We start from the raw sequence: 22,455 nt of genomic DNA on the forward strand, positions 1-22,455 counted from the left end.
AGAAATTATAGACATGCTAACATTTGTATCTTCTCAGACAGTCAAGCAGCACTTAAAGCCCTCAATGCTTTCAAGTGCTATTCAAAAATTGTCTGGGAATGCATTTGCCTTTTACGACAACTGTGTCAGAGAAGTTCGGTACAACTGTACTGGATTCCTGGCCATTGCGGTATAGAGGGAAATGAACAAGCAGATGAACTCGCAAGACGCGGCTCAAGCTCACCCTTCACTGGTCCAGAACCATTCTGTGGAATTTCTGAATGTGTGTTGAAGAGTGAGCTGAAGAAATGGGAAGACCGGGAAGTAATGGCCAACTGGATGGCTGTACAACTCAACCAGTCAAAAAAATTTATCACGCCGAGTATTAAAATTACTCAACAATTGCTGAGTCTTAATAAGAAAGACTTCAGTACATTCACTGGTCTTATAACAGGACACTGTCCGAGTAAATACCATCTCAAAAACATAGGTTTAGTGCAAGATGATATTTGTCGCTTTTGTAATGCCGAAAGCGAAACCTCGGAACATTTGCTCTGCAAATGCGGAGCACTAACAAGACGCAGACTTCAACACTTTGATAAGGCTATTCTGGAGCCCAAGGAAGTTTGGTCTGTGTCGCCGATCAGGACTATAAATTTTATCAAACAGATTATTCCTGATTGGCACCTATCTCGCTATAGCTTTCAGTCTACTTCTTCATCAATAAGCAGTAGATAAGCTTGAAGCGTAGTACAAAAAATGGGGCATACCACAATAGTTCAAACTAATGGACGCAGTGGTTCACACCCAACAAGGGAAAAAAAAACAGCCACATGTACCACATGTATAAACTGAGAGTTAATTTGAAAATATTCAAATTGGCGTTTTGCTGCCGTGTCAATCGTTCGCGTAGCTCAGAGGAAGAATTCATTGCAAGAAAATATGTGTTTCCTGCTATATACGATTTGGTTTCACAAAAGATCACGTTGTATCGAGCGAGCAGTATAAATGATTTTACTCTGTGATTTCTATTTGAGTTTCGCTCTATACAGCGCGCAGCCAACACCATATGTTGAGGCTGAGACCCATATTGAGTCAAATCTGTATTTTAAAAGCTACGAGCCACCGAAAGTTCTACTAGAGTTAATTTGAAAAATCCGTTCCTTTCTTAGATAATATAAGAAGTGACGCCAAACTGAATGAAACATATCGATAGTCCTACGTTAACAATGCAGGCATGTCTTGCACAGCACCCCTATAATTATTTTTCTAATCAAAGTTTTGCAAATACACATGACCCTGAAACTACTCCCTCCATGTATTATTGTGAAGGTTGCTGCTCCTGTTATCACTGTAAATCGATAGAACGAGCGACTTCTTTCTTTTTGGATCTGGAGAAACCGTTTGAAATTTAGACCATGACATTCTGGTCTACGGGACGTAATCGTTTCCACGTCATAATCATTGTTTTACCTACAAGCCTGACAATATATCATTTGCATACAGGATGACTTTTACACAACAATCGGATTTCAAGTTCTTCGTCACTGAAAACAGAATAATCGATAGAACAGCGACTTGTCTGGTAAAGCAATTTTCCATATCATCTTAGCAACTGTCATTATATAATGCAAATCTGAATAAAAACGCTGCAAATCCTAAGAGCACTGACTAGCTTGGACTCATAGTGCCACATTTGTATCGAAATATAGATTTCATGTCCTATTAATAGCCTTCTTCAACAGCAATCTACTGAAGATACTATTTCGGAATATACTTTAATATACCACGTTTGAACTATACACCATTCCAAAGCTTTTCTTTTGGACGAAGACTTTAGTGGTATTAAATTTACATATTATCCTTAGTAAGGTTTCAGATTTGAGCCGTACTACAGTAATCGTTCGATAACTGGACCTGCTTTTACTGGACTCTTTCTTAACTATGTGAATCTGAGCTGTAGCCCAGTTAAAAAACAGCAATGCGTAAATAATTGACGCCATATTCAGTTTGAAGATTTGCTATGAGCGACATTTGAATGTAATTTGAGGTGTTATGAAAATTTACATTATTTGTCAAATGAATTCTCCAAATTATTTTTCATACATGTTTGCAAAACTTCCAGTCGACACCTTTTGTTTATCAAATTTCACTATCAACACGAATCAAACGATTCATAAAAATTCCCCTCGATTTTATTTGAAGTTTTACATGCCGGTCCAGTTAACAGACGTATATCGATAACTGGGCTTCCATTTGCGCCTAGTTACCGAACGAATACTGTATACGAACTAGCACTACTATATTCCATAAAATCTGTAGCTAAAGCACGCGAATTGTTATTGAGACTAGAAGCGACCGCCGAAAATAACATGCGGAATGATCCGGGTTATGTTCGAAACACAACCACAAAAGTAACGTATCACGTATCACGGGATCACGTAAGGCTATTTGTGATTTGGAATATCTTTGAAAAATATCACTGATTTCAACCTACCCATAGCGAGCTCAATCATATTGCTCACTTGGATACAAGGGTCTCCGCAGCTTGTCTGTATCGTCAGTGATTGATTGTTTTTATCTTTTCTATTAGTTCACTAAGTTCAATCATGAAAAAGTCATGAAAAAGGCCTATTAGGCCTATTATATTAGTCAATAAATGAAGAGTGCTGGGATTGAGTCCACGGTCGTTCGCAAAATAAGCGCATGCGCAACCGTTGTGGCTACGGAGACCCCCTTACGTCAGTTACGATTTCGCTTGGATAGAAAAGTCCTGGTAGCTAATTTGTATAGCCATGGTGACCGATTTTTTAAACCATGCGTTAGCGAAACGACTTGAGATATGCACAAATGTATAGAAAATTCGAAACTCTCATTTTAACGGTCTTTCAACAAATGGGTAAATTTAGAATTTTCTGTATTGCAACAGATTGTATGGGAGTGTCCAAATCGATTGGTGCAAAAATCTAGAAAATCCAGTCAAGAAATGATTAACCCATATCGTACCAAGCTGTAGAAGTATTTTTTGGCGAAAGTCATTCGTGTAATTTTGTTCACTGGTTCACCCTTTCTAAAGAAAAAAAAATTTCATACTTCCATTTTCCGGAAAATGACGAAAAATCGGAAAATCTAGAAATCGAAAATTGGCCAAAACCGGCACTTTTTCTCTTGTAGTAAATACAATGGTTTTTTTTCCTGCCTCACAATGTGTGTTCTTTTATCAAAGTACTACTGTAGAAAACTTCGTATATTTTTATATTTTATGAGATGTTGTTATTTGTAAGTTATGTTAGGTTATGCACTTTTCGCGCATAGTTTCCGAAATTTGTTTATGATAAATAAATAGAATTATACGAAAATTAATTAAATTGATGGGAACAAGACAATGCTCGGCTATGCAATGTTGTGAAACCAGGTAAAATACATTCATAGTGGCTGAAGTCCTATTCCACCTGGCTTATATATCTGATTATCACATATGATCTTATTGAATAGCGCTTTCATTTTTATGGAGAATTCAAAAACGGAGTCAAAAAACGTGTTTTGGTATGCGACAAGTTTTTTTTTACAAAAATTTGGAAAATCAATCCATGAAATCTACAAGTGAGTAACCAAGTCTACTAGAGAAAAGCGTGAACAATATGGAAGCCATGGATGTAGCTTCCTCAACCAAAAGAATTCGACTGATCAGAAAACATAGAGTCTAGAATTTTTGCAACGGGTTCCACAATGCAATGAGTAACTGGTGTGTTATAAAGGACTTCTATCAAGTGTTCTACCACATGGAATCGTTAGTAGAAACCTAAATTTTGCTTTTAATCTTTCATTAATCACCAAAATTATTAAATTGTGTATGGTAAGCAATTTATGGTTAATTGTCAGTACTAGTAACGGAATAATGATACACTACTCACAACAAGACAAAACAGCAGCTCGTAATAGTCTCCGAACCCTTTTTGGTTTTAAGCTAAATAGGGTTATCGATTCACTCGCACATTCCGCTTCATTCGCTTGGGAAGGAACCCTTCTACATGGACAATAAATTTTTTTTCGTGTGACCCCTTTTTTCCACAGGAATGTTAGTACGAATCAAGGATGCATTTCGAAAGAAAACCGATATGAGATATATGGTATATTTACAATGCAGCCCTGTCCCGCCTCTATAACAAGTGACTAAAATAAATCGATATTTTCCCCTGGCTTCCTCGTCCTTCTTAAAAACTTCCACAGTACAGCTCCACATAGATATAGACCAACACAAACAGGATCGTATTGAGGCAGCAGCAGTAGGTGCAAGCATAGCGCAAACAAACATCACAGTAATAGAGAATCAACAATCTTACATAGTCCTCCGGCTTGAGCAGGTGGGATTTCGCTTTGAGCGCTTCCGTGTTGGCGAACCGCAGCTTGCTCTGGATGAGCATCTTCTTCACCTCCGCCTCCGTGTCTTCGTCGAATTCGTTGTTCGAACTGGAACTCGTTTCGTGCGACAGCGAGCGGAGGAACGAGTTGTGTTTGTCCACCGAACGCAACGAACGGCGACGACCGCTGGCCGTTGTTGGTCCGCCACTGCTTGCCGCCTGGTCGGGACTCTCGTACAGCACGTGGTGCTTGCTTCGCACCGTCAGTGTTTTGTCCAGCCCCAGGGAATGATGATGGGGTGGGCTGCCCGATTTGCTGGACCAAGAGTGCATGTTGTGACCTACAAATATGGGTAAGTGATAAACAAATTATATGCGTCCTCAACTCATTTGAAACCTACTGTATCGATCATCCATCCGGTACTCGTCCAATCGCTTCCGCCGGTTCAACGAGTTCACATTTGACTCGGAGCTTTTGTTGAGCGATTCACTTTTGCGGAAGCGCGGTGGCGACAACGAATCCATGTTTGCCGCCGAAAGCGACGAGGAAGCACAGTCCGACTGCGAATCGATGAAATTGCGATAATCATCGCCAAAGTCCAACAACCGCCGGGCAGCGTCCGTGTCCCGTTCCTCGGAATACGTTTCGCTCATGTACTTCTCCTGATAGTTATCCCACGCCTGCTCCGAGAAGCTACTCATCTCCTCGGTGCCCGTTCCGGTTCCGTTGAGATCCGCCTCGTTCCGTTCTACACCATCTAGATTATAATTAGCCAGTGCGGCTAATGATCCTAGATTGAGACTTCCACAGCGGGCTCTCGCGACGGAACCGATCTTGAAGTTGGGCTTGGCCATCGCCAGCGCCTGCTGCTGTTGTTCCTCCTCGCTGTCCGGAGCGGATTTCTTCGACGACATTGAGGTCATCAGTGTCGCCAAGGCCGTTCCTCTCGTCGTCTGCCGAGCAGAGGACGATTTGCGCGATCCAGACGACCCGGACAGTGACGACAGTGTGACCAAATCGTCCGCCAGTCGAATCCGCCCGGAGAACGATTCGGACTTGAGCAAACTGCTGCTGCCCCGATGGCTACTGCTGCTGTACTGATGCTGCTGGCGGCCACTTCCGCTACTGCTTCCGGCCGATAGTTGAATTTCCCGTAGAGGCGTATGCTGCTGCAGCAACTGCTGCTGATGTTGCAGTATTAGCGAGTGCTGCAGGATCTGCAGTGCCGATGAGTGCTGCGTTTGGGTCTGCGATTCATCCGAACCGGACTCGTCGATGCGGTTCTGGCGAAGAAAGATAGAAGAAACGACTTGCTAATTTTATCTACAAACTTATCAAAAACACATTGTGTTCGCTCGGCGTTATCATCGCTCACAACAAGGTGCAAACTGCAAAGTCGCTCGCTAATTAACACATTAAGGACCGGGAAGAAATCTGTGAGACATACGCCTGGGACCGCACGTTTTGACTTGTATGAAGTTAGCGGATGAAAGTTCAGCGGATAAAAGTTTTTGTTGCGTGCAAGTTTCTGTTCAACGTGCTCAAATTAATGAATATAATATAATATAATATAATATTTAATGAAACAAATTGATTGTTTATCAAGTAACAACCTTCAAAATCATGCTCATTAGATAGAGAATTGAATCATTTATCTTTTCATATAATTCATTTTTTTCTTACTCGTGACAGAGAAAAGTTATAGACTGAAACGTGAACATGGGTCAATATAGGAAAATATACAGAATTTTGAAAATCAAAAAAATTGTTCGATCTATTTCCGAAGTTATTTGATAGAGAAATATTTTACCTTTCTTCCAGCCACAATTTTATGAATCGGAAAAGGGTCTGAGAAAAGTTATAGGACAAGTTGTATTGGACAGATTTCGCGCCAACTCGTCTATGGGATTGGTATGACCCTCTCAGAACTTAATGAAACTTTCTGGTCGTGAAGACTTTACCTAATTAACCAACTTGGCATACTTCGTTTTCCGAAAATTCATCTAGACTAACATATGGAAAGGGCCAAATATTTTTGACGATTTTTTTTATAATTTTTTTTTTTAGTTTTATTTAAATTAAGTATTGATAGAATTTATCAGAAAAATAATCGATTTTACTAAAATGACTCTCATGTCCGCTCCATCGGCAGCACACTACAAAAACAAAAAGAATTTCGCCAGACTGTGTAATTTCAAAAAAGAGTACGGACTAGAAGCAGAATGGCATTTCTTTACCACCTCCCACGAAAAAGGACTCCGTGATGCAATAGGAGGGACTCTAAAACGAATGGCAAAGAGAGCACAAATAGCAGAGAGCCAAATAGCAGAGAGCCAAACAGCACTAGATCTTTATGAATGGGCAGTTGAACAAATGTATCACGAAATTGAATTTCATATCCAAAGAAGAGCATACAAAAAGGGCAAGTGAGCTTGAGGAACTATTCAATCTCGCGAAAACAATATCGGGAACACAAAAATTTCACTGCTTTATTCCTGTAGATGAAAATAAAATCGCAGCTAAAAGTTTTCAAATTCAGTAGATGATCCCAAAATCTTCAAAATGTTAGATAAAAAGAAAAAAATAGGAAATATATGATGATTGTATCACGTAGAATATAAGTAGAATATAAGTATAAGATCAGATGAATTTAATGTCAACAAATGTTTTATTACATTTGATTTGAAATAAAGACCTCTAAAACACTCATTCAACATTTTATTAATATTATTTTTTTTTATTTTGGGTTGGCTTTCTGCACTGAAAAAAAAATAAACTTAATAGCAATAAAATATCAAAAAAGTTTTTGTTAGAAAAACTTTTTTGCCTTAAATATGCACAAGTTGCAATGTATGAAAGAGTTGTAGGGCACATATTTATCTACCACTAACTGACCCGGCAAACTTTGTCCCGCCCAAAATTTGTTTTTTGTTATCAATACCTTCAAACATTCACATTTTCTTACTAAGCGCAAGTTCATAAGTCCAATCGCAGAACTGTTCATTGATTGATCTTCTAATCGACCCCGTTGAATCTACCTTTTACTATAAAATTTCTAGTACTTCTACTAAAACTCATCATTGTAATATCAGATTATTTTCAGACACAATTCTCGTTCAAGGTTTTCCAGCCTCTTGCAAATAACATGTTTCTCCGATTTATGGAATAAATGTTTGATATAGAAAATATGATAGAATAAAGACAGACCCCTCCCCTCTTCACCCCTTAGAGAAGGGGGAGGAGTGTCTATTCACCACAGAAACATTTCGTGTCCCCTAAAATCTTCACATGCCAAATTTGGCTCCATTAATTATTTGGCTTGCTTGATCAGTTTTCGAGTTATGCAGAAATTTATTTTTTGTTTGTATGACAGCCCACCCTAAGAGAGGGAGGTGGAGTATCGAAACATCATAGAAGGAAGGAAGGAAGGTATTGAATTAGAGAGACTTTAAACTCTGAGAGTTCATTCGTCTCTAGGACATCATAGAAACATTTATTGCATCCTAAAACCTCCACATGCCAAATTTGGTTTCGTTTGCTTGATTAGTTCTCGTGTTATGCAGAAATTTGTGTTTTATTTATATGAGAGTCCCCCCTTAGAGAGGGGAGTGGAGTGTCTAACCACCGTGAAAACATTTATTGCGCCCTAATACCTCCATATACCTAATTTTGTTTCGTTTGTTTGATTAATTCTCGAGTAATGCAGAAATTTGTGTTTCATTTGTGTGGCAGCCCCCCTTAGAGAGGGGGTGGAGTGTCTTATCACCATAGAAACATTTATTGCACCCTAAAACCTCCACATGCCAAATTACGTTTCGTTTGCTTGAATAATTCCCGAGTAATGTAGAAATTTCTGTTTCATTTGTATTAGGATTTCAAAAAAATCAACTCTTCCATAGATCACTTTTTTGTAGGATTTACCATTTTCGAGTAAAAAATTTTATTAAAAAACTGGTCAACAATATTTGGCCATTTCCATATGTTAGTCTAGATAAATTTTCGGAAAACTAAGTATGCTAAGTTGCTTAATTAGGTAAGGTTTTCACGCCCAGAAAGTTTCATTAAGTTCTGAGAGGGTCATGCCAACATCAGGTCGAGTTGGCGCAAAATCCGTCATAGAATAAATTAATTATTTTAAAGTAAAATTAAAAAAAAATATTTGAAAGGACCGAAAACACATCCTCGAGATAGCCAAATTTTCGTTGGCCGAATTGTTGTTGATTCAAGTTGTAGGAGGAAAATTAATAAATTCAAAGAAAATTGAAAAAAGTTATTTGAAAGGACCCAAAACACATTTTCGAAATAATACTCATTCGATAGAGAATATTTTAATCTATCTTTAGCCAACTTTTCATTGGTCGAAAAATGGTCTAAGAAAAGTTATAGGCCAAAACCTGCACAACTTGTATGGCTGAAATAAATTAATTTGAAGAAAATTGTAAAAAGCTATTTGAAAAGGCCAAAAGAGAAAATTTTTTATTTATCTCTAGCCAAATTTGAATTGGTCGGAAAAGGGTATGAGAAAAGTTATTGGCCAAAACTTTCACGAGTTGTACGGGGGAAAGGGTCTGTCTGAGCAAGGAAGTGAAAAGTGCTCCCAAACCAAATCACCAGATATGGGAAAATATTATATCTCTGTAAAATATTCCTTGTAAATCCATGTAAATTATGCTATAAAGTGATTTATGTACCATCCCCATGCGTTGATATTTCACGATTTTAATGCATTTCAAAAATCGCCTAAAAATTTCGACTACGCACTCTGTTCCTTCAATTTTTTTTCGAGTGTGAAAAAGTCCTATTCCCATTTTCGTTAAATTTATTAATTTCCCTCCTACAACTTGTATACATTTTAGTCCATAACTCTTCTCTGACTCTTTCCCGGCCAACGAAAATTTGGCTGAAGATGGATAAAAATATTTTCTATCCAATGAGTACTATCTCAAAAATGTGTTTTGAGTCCTTTGAGATAACTTTTTTTCAATTTTGTTCAAAATAAATAATTTCTCCCATACAACTTGGCCTAAAACATTTGTCAGACCCTTTTCTAATTAATAAAAATGTGCTGGAAATAAGTAAAATATTTCTCTATCGAATAATTTCGAATACTCTATTCGAACAACTTTTTTTGATTTTCAAAATTCTGTATATTTTCCTATATTGACCCATGCTCACGTCTATAACTTTTCTCTGTTACAATCAATAAAAAATGAATTATGTGGAAGAATGAATGATTCAATTCTCTATATAATGAGCATGCTTGTAAAAGATGAAAGACTTGATAAACAATCAATTTATTTCAATTAAAATGATTCATTATTCTTGAAATCCAACAAGACGGTGAACAGAAACTTGCACGCAAGAAAAACTTTTATCCGCTAATTTTACACAAGCCCTAAAGAAGGTGAGCGAAAACGAGAAAACTCGTGAGCGGTCCGTAAAGTGTTAAAAGAATACCACCTTACCTTTCTTCTTGCCCGCAGCTTGCGCTTCTTCAGCGAGTTCTTACTGTCGGAACTCTTCCCCACCAGTGGCTGTTGGCTGCCACCCCCGCTGCTCGTTGTAGGCTTCATCGTACTGCGCACCGCAGACATCGTGTTCAATGCGGACTCGCTAATCGAGAGACTTGCCGTCAATCGCTGATGTTGATGCGTTTCGTGACGTTCCCCGTACTGATTTATCTCCACCGCCGAGGTGTTGAGCTGAGAGATACACGACACCGACCAGGGCCTGTCACCGGTGGATTTGTTGACCCGTCTTTTCACCAGCGATGGGTTCGAATTGGCGTTGTTCTTCGATTCGACCTCGTCGTTGGACACATTCGATGTCTCCGAGGGGTAAACGTTCTCGTTGAGCATCTCCTGGGAGGTCTGGTCACCCTGCAGACAAGTAGCGACCGAATTGGCAAGACCCTCCGAACTATCCGTATCGCGGGTAATCGAATCGGAATCGGTATACTCGCCGGAAGCTTCACAATCCGTCGTAGGACCGGAACCAGGCAGGTGAGGCGCTGCTGTGGCCGCATCCAACGGTTGTTTCTCGAGCCATTCCTGTTCGAAAGAAAAAGTAACACAGGTTTTCTTGATCAATAAAGGACGTCATTTGATAGTTGTAGCGGAAATGCAATCCGATGGTGTGATCTCATCACTATCTTTTATGACTTGACTTGTTTTCTTTCGTAAAATGGTTGTAAATCTTTCGGGCGATAAAGACTTTGATATAACACAGCGAAATACGTCAGTTTCCATTGAGACCATATTTTCCATCCAACACCAATCAAAATTCCCCACCCATAAAATCTCGCAATAAAAACTACTATTGTAACAAACCAAAAAAACACAATGTAACAAAGCAAGTGTCTACCACTCACCTCGATCCGGTTGATCTTGAGGTTGCTCATCACTTTCTCCGCCTTCCTATTGTTACTGTCGCAGTCGCTGCTGTTGGTGATGTTTTTGGTGGTGGCGACGGCGACGGAAGCTGCCGCGGTACTGCTGCTAACTATCGCGTGATGATGACGTGATGACGATCCGTGATGATGGCGATGATGGTGATGATGGTGGTGGTTGTGGTGCAAATAGTGTGTATTTTTGACAACAGTTTTGGGTGTCTTTGCGAATATCTCGTCCCGTACGAGCGTTTCGGCATGCAGCACTAACCTTTGGATCGAAGTCGTTGCATATTGCTGCTGCTGTTACACCACGGCGCGCGGTGTTCCGTTTCAAATCGAAATCGAATTGTCGATTGATGGACACGACACGCGGTGATGGTCGGGGTCAAAGAAAAAAAAACATACAATAAAATATCGTGATATAAATCGGAATCGGAAACACAGAAAACAACGAAAGAAGGGGTATCAAATAGTAATTAGCCGATAAGATTGACTCGCCGTCGTGCCGATTCGAGCTAGAGGCGCACAGTGAACAACCGCGAATAGTTCGAGAGAGAAATAAAAACACCCGGACAGACCAGATATGGATGACGTGAGCACTGTGTGTATCAAATAAAAAGCAATTATTAGCGGATGAAAAAAAAACACGATACACCACGCTAACAGCTGGCGGTTTGTTGGTAAGCCTGTCAATGTCGAATAGGCACTGAGCGGGTTCGAGTGGAGCCGATCCGCGAGAGTTGTGTCTCCGCTGTTTAGAGACGCAAAGATATCTCGTTCGCTGCCGGCCCGTCGCGATCATCAACATCGTGACAACGATCCGCAATCGGCTGTGGGCTGTGGTGAGGATTTTTGTTGGTAGCAAATGGGGTGCGGAGAATATTTTGAAGACAGTCTGAATTGTTCTCAGAGTTTTCGTTTTTCGATGACACTAACTTTCCCTAAGAAACCTCGTTGTCTTGCTTCATTTTTTATTAGTGCTTGGTTGAAATTTAGACGTCAGATAGAGGACCTTGGATAGATCTCTAGGATTTTAAGTGGCAAGCCAGAGAATATGTGAGCATAATAGCAAAATAATATGGGAATATAATGAAACATATTAATAACATTGAGTAATAGCTAATATTGGAAAGTCATTGAAAAAAAAAACTAAATAAAGATATGTAACCTGTAACCGTCAAAAAAAATTTTAAAATTAAAATTTATTTTTCTCACAAACGTATTTGTAAAAAAATGTCAAAAAATATATATGAATAGCCCTTACAATTTCCAACAAGTCGTTCATACATCGGAAGATGGGCGCTTTTACAGGGAAAAAGTTTTTCACGATAACCACAAAGTTGGGTACTAATTAATATTATTATCACAAAACTCAATTCTTCAGTGGCGGATTTATTCGATATATTAGGCTGTCAAAAAAGTCCTGCGGTATTTCCGCGAGGTGTCGTTGTAAGCGCGTAGTTCTAGTTGTATTCATTGTATCGAGTCATATATATAGTAGCTTGTTGGAAAGGTATTTATATATAATATAGTCCTTGACAGTGTTTTGTTTGGTTAAGTCGTTCGTGAGTTATAGTGTCGCAAATATGGAGCAAAATATAGAGAAAATCCGACATATTTTACAGTACTACTATGACAAAGGCAAAAATGCATCTCAAGCTGCCAATAAAATTTGTGCAGTTTATGGACCCGATACAGTTTTCATTTCCACCGCACAACGATGGTTTCAACGTTTTCGTTCTGGTGTAGAGGTCGTCGAAGATGCGCCACGCTCCGGAAGGCCTGTCGTCGAAAATTGCGACAAAATCGCTGAATTAGCCGAGAAAGACCGGCATAGTAGCAGCCGTAGCATCGACCAAGAGCTGGGGATGTCATCAAACCGTTATTAACCATTTGAAGAAGCTTGGATTCACAAAGAAGCTCGATATATGGGTGCCACACACGTTGACGCAAAAAAACATCTTTGACCGTATCGACGCATGTGAATCGCTGCTGAATCGCAACAAAATCGACCCGTTTCTGAAGCGGATGGTGACTGGCGATGAAAAGTGGGTCACTTACGACAACGTGAAGCGCAAACGGTCGTGGTCGAAGCCCGCTGAAGCGGCTCAGACGGTGGCCAAGCCCTCATTAACGGCCAGGAAGGTTCTGCTGTGTGTTTGGTGGGATTGTCAAGGAATAATCTATTATGAGCTGCTTCCCTATGGCCAAACGCTCAATTCGGACCTGTACTGCCAACAACTGGACTGCTTGAAGGTAGCACTCATGAAGAAGAGGCCATCTTTAATAAACAGAGGCCGCATTGTCTTCCATCAGGACAACGCCAGGCCACACACTTCTTTGGTGACGCGCCAGAAGCTCCGGGAGCTCGGATGGAAGGTTCTTTTGCATCCGCCGTATAGTCCGGACCTTGCACCAAGTGACTACCACCTGTTTTTGTCCATGGCGAACGAGCCAGAAGTTAGCCATAAAATAGGCCTGTGAAAATTGGCTATTCGAGTTTTTTGCCAATAAGGAAGCGAGCTTCTATAACAGGGGTATTATGAAGTTGGCATCTCGTTGGGAACAAGTCATCGAACAAAACGGCGCATATTTGACTTAAAACAGATGATTGTAACTAATTTTATGAACAAATGAAAATTCAAAAAAAATACCGCAGGACTTTTTTGACAGCCTAATATTTAAGAACTTCGTTGACAAACAAACGAAGAAAAACGCAAATGTATTTTCTGATTTGTTTATTAATCATATTCAGATATCATATTTATTATATCTCATAAAAGGTTAGTTTTTGGAATCGTTAAGACATTGTTGAAAAATTTTGGATCCTTACGGAATTAATTTCTTCATTTCCATGATATTATTTGTCAATATTAATATAAAATTTGTTCTTTTAATAATTGACTTTACAACAATTTCTCATAAAATCTCAATTCAGGATATGAAGTTTTGAAATTATTATTTTTGAAAGAAAAGCTACTTATCTAAGATAAGCCCCTTTGAAAAGAAAAGACTAAAATTGGTCTTATAATGATGAAGAATGGCGTTTTGGGTAACAATCAGCAAAAGTGCAACGGAGTCATGAGGATCAGGAACTTTTTACGAACAGGATAAAATCGACCTAACATCCTAACAACAACTTTTTCACATGAAATCTTCGATGCGTGCCTTTTTGCGAAGTGTGAAAGTATTTATTTTACTCTTATATTTCTATGGCATATATATATATATATATATATATATATATATATATATATATATATATATATATATATATATATATATATATATATATATATATATATTATACACAAACTCGCCTCTTGCTTTAATAAATGCTGTTCCAGTATGGGTGGGTGGAACAATGCGGTGAGGCAATTGAAATGATTAATTTACCATTTGATAATGCCCCATTAACATTCACAAATTTTTCTGACAGATGAACTACTGATAAAAGGATCAGCCAAGCGAAAACAGAATTATATAAAACATACTAGCAAGAAATTATAGAAGGTGATATCCAAGACCCAACCCAACATTGCTAACGTTTATGAAATTGTTTTAATTCAATTCGCTTGTTCATAACTTCGGACATTATTCCAGAATGAAACGAAATTTGAGAAGAAAAATTTCAGAAGAAATCTGTGGTGGTCTCGAAAAAGACCGATGCTTTACGTGGCTTTGTCACTCGGGACGCGTAAATCGTAAATATTCCTTCGTATTTTCCGGGTATCTTGCACCATAGTTAATAAATGTAAGCAAAAAATAATCACTGCGCTGAATGTTGAACGAAACGAAAAGTTTTTCGCAGCACAGAGTCTCGGTTGCGGGTGTTTACAGTGTAATTGAAACATAAAAATTATGTTTTTATCCCCTCATTGCATTTTGGAGGCAGTCAAAATTTGCATTTGCCACCAGGGTAATTCAAAATTGAATCTCCATCTATATCTTCCTTTCTCTCGCATTCTATTTCGCCTTCTCTCTTCTTCTCTATACCTCTCTCTCACTCACTCACCTCTATGCCCTCTTTCCATATCTATCTCCTTTCTTCTCCTCTCTACCTTCCTTCTCCTCTATTTTTCTCTCTTTCTTCCTCTCTCTCTCTCTCTCTCTCTCTATTCCTCTTTCTACTTTCCTCTCTTTCCCTCTAACTCTTTTTTCTCTTATCTTCTTCTCTTTTTCTCTTTCTTTCTCTCTTTTTATTTTTCTCTCTCTCTTTCTCTTTCTTCTCTTCTCTCTCTATCTTTCTCTTTTCTCCTATCTTTCTCTCTTTATCTCTCTCTTTCACTCTGTCTCCATCTGTTCTCCTAATCTCTCATTATCTCTACTTCTTTTTTCTCCTACCTTCCTCTCTCTTCCCACTCTTTCTACTTCGTTCTTCTTTTCTCTTCATACCTCTTCCTCTCTCATCATCTCTTTCTCTCTCTCTCTCACTCTCTCTATTTCTCTGTATTATAATCTCTCTTTCTCTCTATTCTTCTCTATTCCTCTCTATTACTCCCCTTATATCTCTTCATCTTTTTTCCATCTCTCTGTTTCTCTCTCTTGATAGCTCTCTCAAATTCTTCTTCCCTCTATTACTCTCTCTCTTCATCTCTCTCTTTCTCACTCTTTCTCTCATCTCTCTCTTACTCCCTCTCTCTTCACCCTTCTCTCTCATATCTCTATTTTTCCCTCTCTTCTCTCTCTTTCTGCCTTTCTCCTCTCTTCTTCTCACACTTCATCTTCATCTTCAGAGAAAACACTCTCTTTTGGATTTTCGTAATTTTTGAGAAACAAATGGAATCTGTTTCCGAAATTATTGATTATACAGTCAACTCTCTCTAACTCGATGTTCTGTATCTCGATATTTTCGCTAACTCGATGGAGTTCATGGCACCTTTGATTGATGTTACAAGAATTTTTCTCTCCGTAATTCGATACCTCCCTAACTCGATGGTCCCTCTTATACCGAGTTAGGGAGAGTTAACTGTAATTGCTTTTTATAGTTTACTCGGTTGAGGATAGAAAGTGCTATTTTTCTGCTTGATGGCTGAGATTTTTCTCACATCAGTCATTCCATGCCAAACCGACATAGTGGTTCTCAGATTTTCATCAAAATTGCTAGTTTTGTTCGTTATCGCATAATATCAGAACCCGTATTCTTTTATTTTTCCGTTAAGGTGACCATTTCGGTTTTAGGGTGTTCCGAAAAATAATGTTTCTCCAATTTTTTCCAAAAATAACTTTTTTCAAAAATTGATATCTTTTGAACTATTCAGTCTATTTTAAATGTTCGACATATCAACGTAAACCAAATAGCTAATCTTTTTTGAAAAAAAAACTACACTTGCAAAAAAAAAGATTTTTGTTTTCGTAATCATTGGCAGTATCGATTTTTTATAGTTTACGTAGTTTCGGGATCAAGGCACTATATTTTTTTTATATTTTTTCTTGAAAGCTGAGCATTACATTAAATTTAAATAAAATATCTCAAAATCAGAGATATGTTCTTTTTCTTTTTTAAGTTATAATGTTCAAAGCTAACCGATAGTTCGGAATATAAATTTTTCCCCTTTATCCTATTCTCAAAAATTCATAACTTTTGAACTACTGAACCGATTCAGATGATTGATACATCAAATTGAAGCTAGTGGGCTGAACTTCTTTGCAGCAAATATTATACCTGCGAAAAAAAATATTTGTTTCCTTGATTATTGATTGTATCTGTTTTTTTATAGTTTACATGGTTTAGGGGCCAAGGGCGCTATATATTTTTTTTCTTTTTTCTTGGAAGCTGAGGATTTTTTACACAATATGTCTAAAAATCAGAGATGTGTTCTTTTTGGTTTTTTAATTAAGATTTTTCAAAGTTAACATGGTTTTAATTTCATATTCATTATTTTATATTTATATATCTAAAAATCAGAGATGGGTTTTTTGAGTTATGATTTTTCAAAGTTAACATGTTTTTGATTTTCGTTCGATATTCTTATGCGACTAGACTAGATCTATGCAAATAAAATTTCATTTTTTTTTTCAAGTGTAGTATTTTTTCAAAGAAGACTAGGTCATTGACTTCAATTTGATGTGTCGATTATCTAAATCGGATCAGTAGTTTAAAAGTCATAATTTCCATCATTTTTTAAAAAACGTCATTTTTGAAAAAAAAAATGATTTTATTAGACCATCGGTTAACTTTGAAAAATCATAATTAAAAAACAAAAAAGAGCACATCTCTGATTTTTGTATTTATTTATTTACAATGATGCTACATTCCTTGAAGAGATAGGATCTGATTCACAACATTGTTCCGCCAATGCACTCGATTCATAGCTGCAGTTCTCCAACTCCCGGCTGCACCGATTCTTGCCAAGTCCTGCTCCACCTGGTCCAACCACCTCGCTTGCTGGGCTTTTGTCTATGCTATGTAAAAAATCTTTAGCTTTCAAGAATAAATATAAAAGAATAATTCGCTCTTGGTCCCGAGACCATGAAAACTATAAAAAACGATTACAATCAATAATTACGAAAACGAAATTGTTTTTTTTGCAGGAGTAAAAAAGACCATCTAATTAGCTTTAATCTGATATGTTGATCATCTGAATTGGTGCAGTAGTTATAGAAGTTATAAACTTTTGAAAAAAAAACATTTTTGGAAAAAATGAGAAAAAAATCATTCTTTGGACCACCCTAAAATAGATATGGTCACCCTACCAAAAAAAAAAAATAAAAAAACTACGAGTCTAATATTTTGCGATGAAGAACAAATTTACCACTTTTCACGAAAATCTGAGAACCACTAACTTAGGCTTTGGAGCATAAAAAGTAATTGATTATTTTCATTTTTAGAATTCCTGAATTGGGTAAATCAATCACTCATCATCCTGAGTTCTGGGCATTCTTTCCTCTATATCGCATATTTCACCGCGCTGTGGCAGAAGGCATTCCAGGGCCACATGAGAAAGCAACTGAATGCTTCCTTTAGTCTATTGTATATAATAGCTCGCGGCGGTGAAAGATTTATGTGGGCATTAATTTCTTCTTTATTCGATATTTTGAAAACGCATACATACAATAAACCAGCGATTGATTTTCCATCACAACTACACAAAACATTAATTACTAAATTAAGAAGTAAACAGTTGCGAACGAACGTAGCGTAAAACTGACTAAACTAACATGCATCATAAAAAGGTATCCGTTACTGAGAAATCCATCGAAGAAATAGAAAAAAAAGATACACCATGAAAAGATATATTTTCATGCGTCTATTTTATTATGTTCAACGTAGAAACTCATGTAATTAAAAATCGAGATGTCTGATTCGACAAATTCGTTTCCAATTTAATGTTGAACAATCATTAGATTAGATAATGTTAATATGTTCCTAAGCAATAACAATAATTGATTATCAATGGTTAATGTTATATGATATTCATTCGATACTTGGTCATCATGTATCTAATTTGATCCAAAAACACGAATTAAATGGACAATTTTGTCATGGTTTCTCCAACTTCTGCTGGACTTCTGCTAGATAAATGTGTTATCCGGTGGCCAAGCTTTTTTTAGGATACTCACGTCACATTCAAGAATATGCATTCCTATAGTGAAGTAAAAACACCAACAGACTGAACCAAAGTCACACAAAATAAAAGCATAACAATTTATTTACAGCGCAGGCACTTTCAGACATGGTAAACATGAGATATTTGAAATTCAGAAACTATTTGCAATTTAAAAACTTCATCAATGGATCTACAGTTTTCGAAGGTTTGTTATTATTTGCTCAAAATATGGGTATAAATCAAGGGAATTTATCATTCGGTGATTCATATTTCATAATGCTCCAATTTCCACCTTCTTCAGTATTGCGTTCTAACAATCACATCACCTACTCAGTGAACCTATATAATTTTTAATATTATAAATTACTAATATGAGCTAAAAAAATATCATATTCTTTGGAATGACTATGTTTACTGTGAGAATATAGTCACCATTATTGTTAACTATGAGTGTTCCATTTTTTTAATCGAGGATGAATAACTTTTCTCAAATATAGCTTTACTCGATTTTTTTTCACATCCAAATCTCGCTAGATCTGACGAATCACGAAGTGCATCTCCAAACTCAACTAGGTGAAAATCTCTCGAAAAACATGTCTTACTGCACCCCGACAGTAGCCCACAGTGCACGCACAAGCATGACTAACTCGGACCACTCAACCGTGGCGTACTGTTACACTTTCCGTCCAGACATGCCTAAACACATACCCGATGGCCAGGGCCAAGGGAGGGAGTAAAAGACTGAAAGAGGTAGGTTTTTGTTTCGCGCAAAGTCAACGTAGATAAGATAACGCTATTCCAACCAACTACAGTCAACCGCTGCCCGACTTGCATCCTGGAACAAACACATGGTGTTGTTCAGCAGACGAATGGCAGGCAACACTCATTCAAAGCAAACAAGATAACTAACGAAAACAGACTAATTGCACGTACACAGTTTGGATGCACATTCGCAGTTTATCGCACCTTCTACCTAATTCCAAATGATCTTGTTGGTTTTTGTTTGGGGTAATAGTGTAAATATCACCTCTTTTTGCTTGAATCATCTAGAAACCTTCTCGTCCTAATGGATTCTACTGACGCGCGAAGGTTATATGGCCCCCGACGACAGTAGCAGAAAATTGTTTGTCTACATTGAGCCACCACGCGAGCAAGTGTTGTTGTATCAACCGCCATCAGTTTCGGAAATATTACCACAACCATTTCCGAGTGTTGTAGCGCGGCTGGTTCAATGTCTGAAGTCAGACGACCAACCGAAGGCATATTGTGGGCAGACTAATTTTGTTGCTGTTTTCGCTTTAGGGCTCAATTAACACACAGTGGAAAGTTACTGCTGCTGCTGCTGCTGCTGGTCCGCGGTGTTCAGACCTTAAGTGTGAAATGCCGCGGCAAGATTGAGAAAAGAGCAAAATATATGACATAAACGTTGACTAGAGACAAAAACACAAATGACCAAGTTAAGAGATGGCAGATGAAACAAGCAGGAGCTATCAACCTCGGAGAGCTTAGATCAATTTACTCCATCGTTTCGTATCTTCTGAACACCATATTTTTGTAAGCTAAACCCATATGATTGATATTTGAACTGATGTTCTCGGTGTACATAACTAAATAGTTCAAAATTCATACATCGAGTATGTGCACTTGAATGGCCTTGCGACATTCAAAAACGAAGCAGTACAATTATTCTTCAATGCAATATACAAGAGGGTACTTTGAATTCCGGATTCTCGGCAAATATGTCGTGTTCGTGATGGATATAAACGGCCTGATTCTACGCGGCGTGTGAGGTGAGATGACAATTGTCACATCACCATCACGCAACTCTCCTCACTCTATTCCTACAGTCGTTTCGGATGCCGTGAGAGGTTCATTTGATGTATGTGAGAGGATGAACAGCAAGTGACAAGGCGTTCATTCTGCTGGTTGCCAAATATGATCAGAGATGCCACATTCGCACATGTGTTCACGAATTTGTAGACATTTAACTTTTATCATAACCTTTTATTCCTGCTGCAGGCTATTTAAAATAGTGACAAAACATTATTGATTCCATATGATAAACGAAGCTGGTCAGTATGTCAGACATTAGCACATATTTACAAATATTTCAGATTTTTATCGCATATATTTGAGAAAAAACATCTGGCATCCCAGAATTTTATTTGTTTCGCTCAGAGAGGTCAGATATTTGTTTTGCTGCAGTCAGTACCGTATCTATAGATCTGATTTAACCTGGCCTGTTGTTAGTGTATCAGGACATTCTGCCGAATTTGCAGGTATTTGATTTAGATTTGGTGAAACAGTTGATTGCATCCTGTAAAGTTTAGCATTTTTGTTTGTTTTGGTCGTAGTTGCTGCTGCTCTCTGCACTCTCAGTGTTAAATTGTTGCTCTGGCTCCGGCTCGGGCATATACCACGGCTTCTGAAATGGATATGCAGTTCGGTGACGATGACTCGCGGATAGATAGATGAAACACAAGACCCATATGATAGATATATTTAAGAGAAAATAAATAGATTTCATGAAATGAAAATAATTTCGGTGTGCTTATTCGTCCAATTGAGGAATAACAGACTCACTACCGCTTTCACAAAAAAAAACTACTTGCAATTTGTCTTTCGTACTGTGAAAATTGAAGATAAATTGAATTTATTGATACATATAATACCATTACTATCGATTCTATACGACCCAAAAAAACACTTATTATTCCTCTTCCTTTTTTCATTTGTTTTCATGCCCTGTCGACACCTCAAGACATGTCGACGATTGTCACCTAGAAATCCCAGTTCATGTGACAATCGTCACGTATATTTGAGAGCGGGAATAAAGTGAGAGTTCATTCAAGTGAGATTTCTCACGGCATACGCCTGGTGGAATCGCGTGACATAAGTGATAATTGTCATCTCACCTCACACGCCACGCAGAATAAGGCCGAAATACAGCGTGGAAGATTTGAAAATGCATATTGTGGATCGTCTAAACCAGGGGTTCTCAAACTTCTCTGGGCAATAGACCCCTATTCCAGAATTAAGCGATGCCTCAGATCCCTATAGCCAATTTAAAAAAAAAATCTATTTCTAGTTTTTGTCTGATTCATACAAAATTCTTACTAATTTAAAGACTTTGCGATTGGTTGACATGTTATAACGCCGTAACATCTATATTGCCACCACCAGATAATATTTCTTTGCCGCACTTGGAATATTATTTCAATATTTTTCTTAACCAAAGACTTCTAAAAGTTTCTGGCAATACTAAATTTTTTTTAGGGCTGATATTAAAGTACGATATTGATTTGGGAATCATTTTTATGTAAAAAAAAACGCAATTTCAGAGCGCCGGCAAAAAATTCTGTTTAATTTTGTTGAACATGCAACAAGTTGATAAGTTTTTCACTGTAAGCATTCTATTTACGGTAACGGTATTGAATTAAAGAGACTTTAAACTCAGAGAGTTCATTCGTCTCTATTCTATTTAGAATCTGCTGTGTAAGTGCATGCAGTTTCTTCATTAAAAAATGGTGTATTTGATGAAAAATAAAAACTTTATATTTTTTCTTCGTAAAAAAAATCGCTGCACTAGAGATATTGATTTAATTTTTGTATGTCGCACAATAAAATGAGCTTACAAGGCAGCGGCAAGCAGTGTTTATGGGGTTAACGGGCAGTGACAACTATATCGTCACCAATTTTTTCAACTGTTCCCATAGTTTATTTTTTATCAAAGCTATTGTGTTTGAGTCGATTCCTTACCTAGTTTCCACGGCCTTATGAAGGGTTAACCCAGAATTGCAACGTGTTTTGAAAAGAAATCTGGATGTTGGAAAATCAAAAGACTGGATTTGTCTGGATTTTAGTCGACATTTTTTATATTTAATTGCGAACTTTATTGAACATTCTCACGAGAACGTCGTTTGATATTTGTAGAAGCGGACACAGTTTGCTGACGAGCAATGACAATGGAGTGTCTTTCTGAAGGCAAGTTCAGAAGGAGTTTGGATTGAATTTGCCCATCAAGGGCCTTCTCAGGATTGCAAAAGTTTGAATTCTATATAATTCAACACAATCAAAACTTTTACGTCTGATGTGTAAAACATGGTTTAACAGTTTTTTTTATCATATATCGACGCATTATACTTAAACGTTGCAGATATGTGCACCAAACCA

The 22,455-nt window shown here is 37.7% G+C and overlaps 1 protein-coding gene across 5 annotated transcripts in view; it reads right to left on the reverse strand.

Moving 5' to 3' along the window:
• The window catches only part of LOC129775560 (klarsicht protein), a 536,788-nt gene that overhangs the window by 25,164 nt on the left and 489,169 nt on the right, over positions 1 to 22,455 (reverse strand). For 3 of the 5 annotated variants that reach the window (XM_055780422.1, XM_055780424.1, XM_055780423.1), the window contains exons 8-11: positions 10,712 to 11,032; positions 9,807 to 10,391; positions 4,742 to 5,624; positions 4,323 to 4,681 (exon numbers count right to left, since the gene is read on the reverse strand). In XM_055780422.1, coding sequence (XP_055636397.1) covers positions 4,323 to 4,681; positions 4,742 to 5,624; positions 9,807 to 10,391; positions 10,712 to 11,032 — 2,148 coding nt within the window. The remainder of the gene's footprint in view (positions 1 to 4,322; positions 4,682 to 4,741; positions 5,625 to 9,806; positions 10,392 to 10,711; positions 11,033 to 22,455) is intronic. The other 2 variants (XM_055780425.1, XM_055780426.1) reach the window with 2 other exon arrangements.

The sequence above is a fragment of the Toxorhynchites rutilus genome, chromosome 3, assembly GCF_029784135.1.
Source record: "Toxorhynchites rutilus septentrionalis strain SRP chromosome 3, ASM2978413v1, whole genome shotgun sequence".
In the NCBI taxonomy this organism is placed as follows: Eukaryota; Metazoa; Arthropoda; class Insecta; order Diptera; family Culicidae; genus Toxorhynchites; species Toxorhynchites rutilus.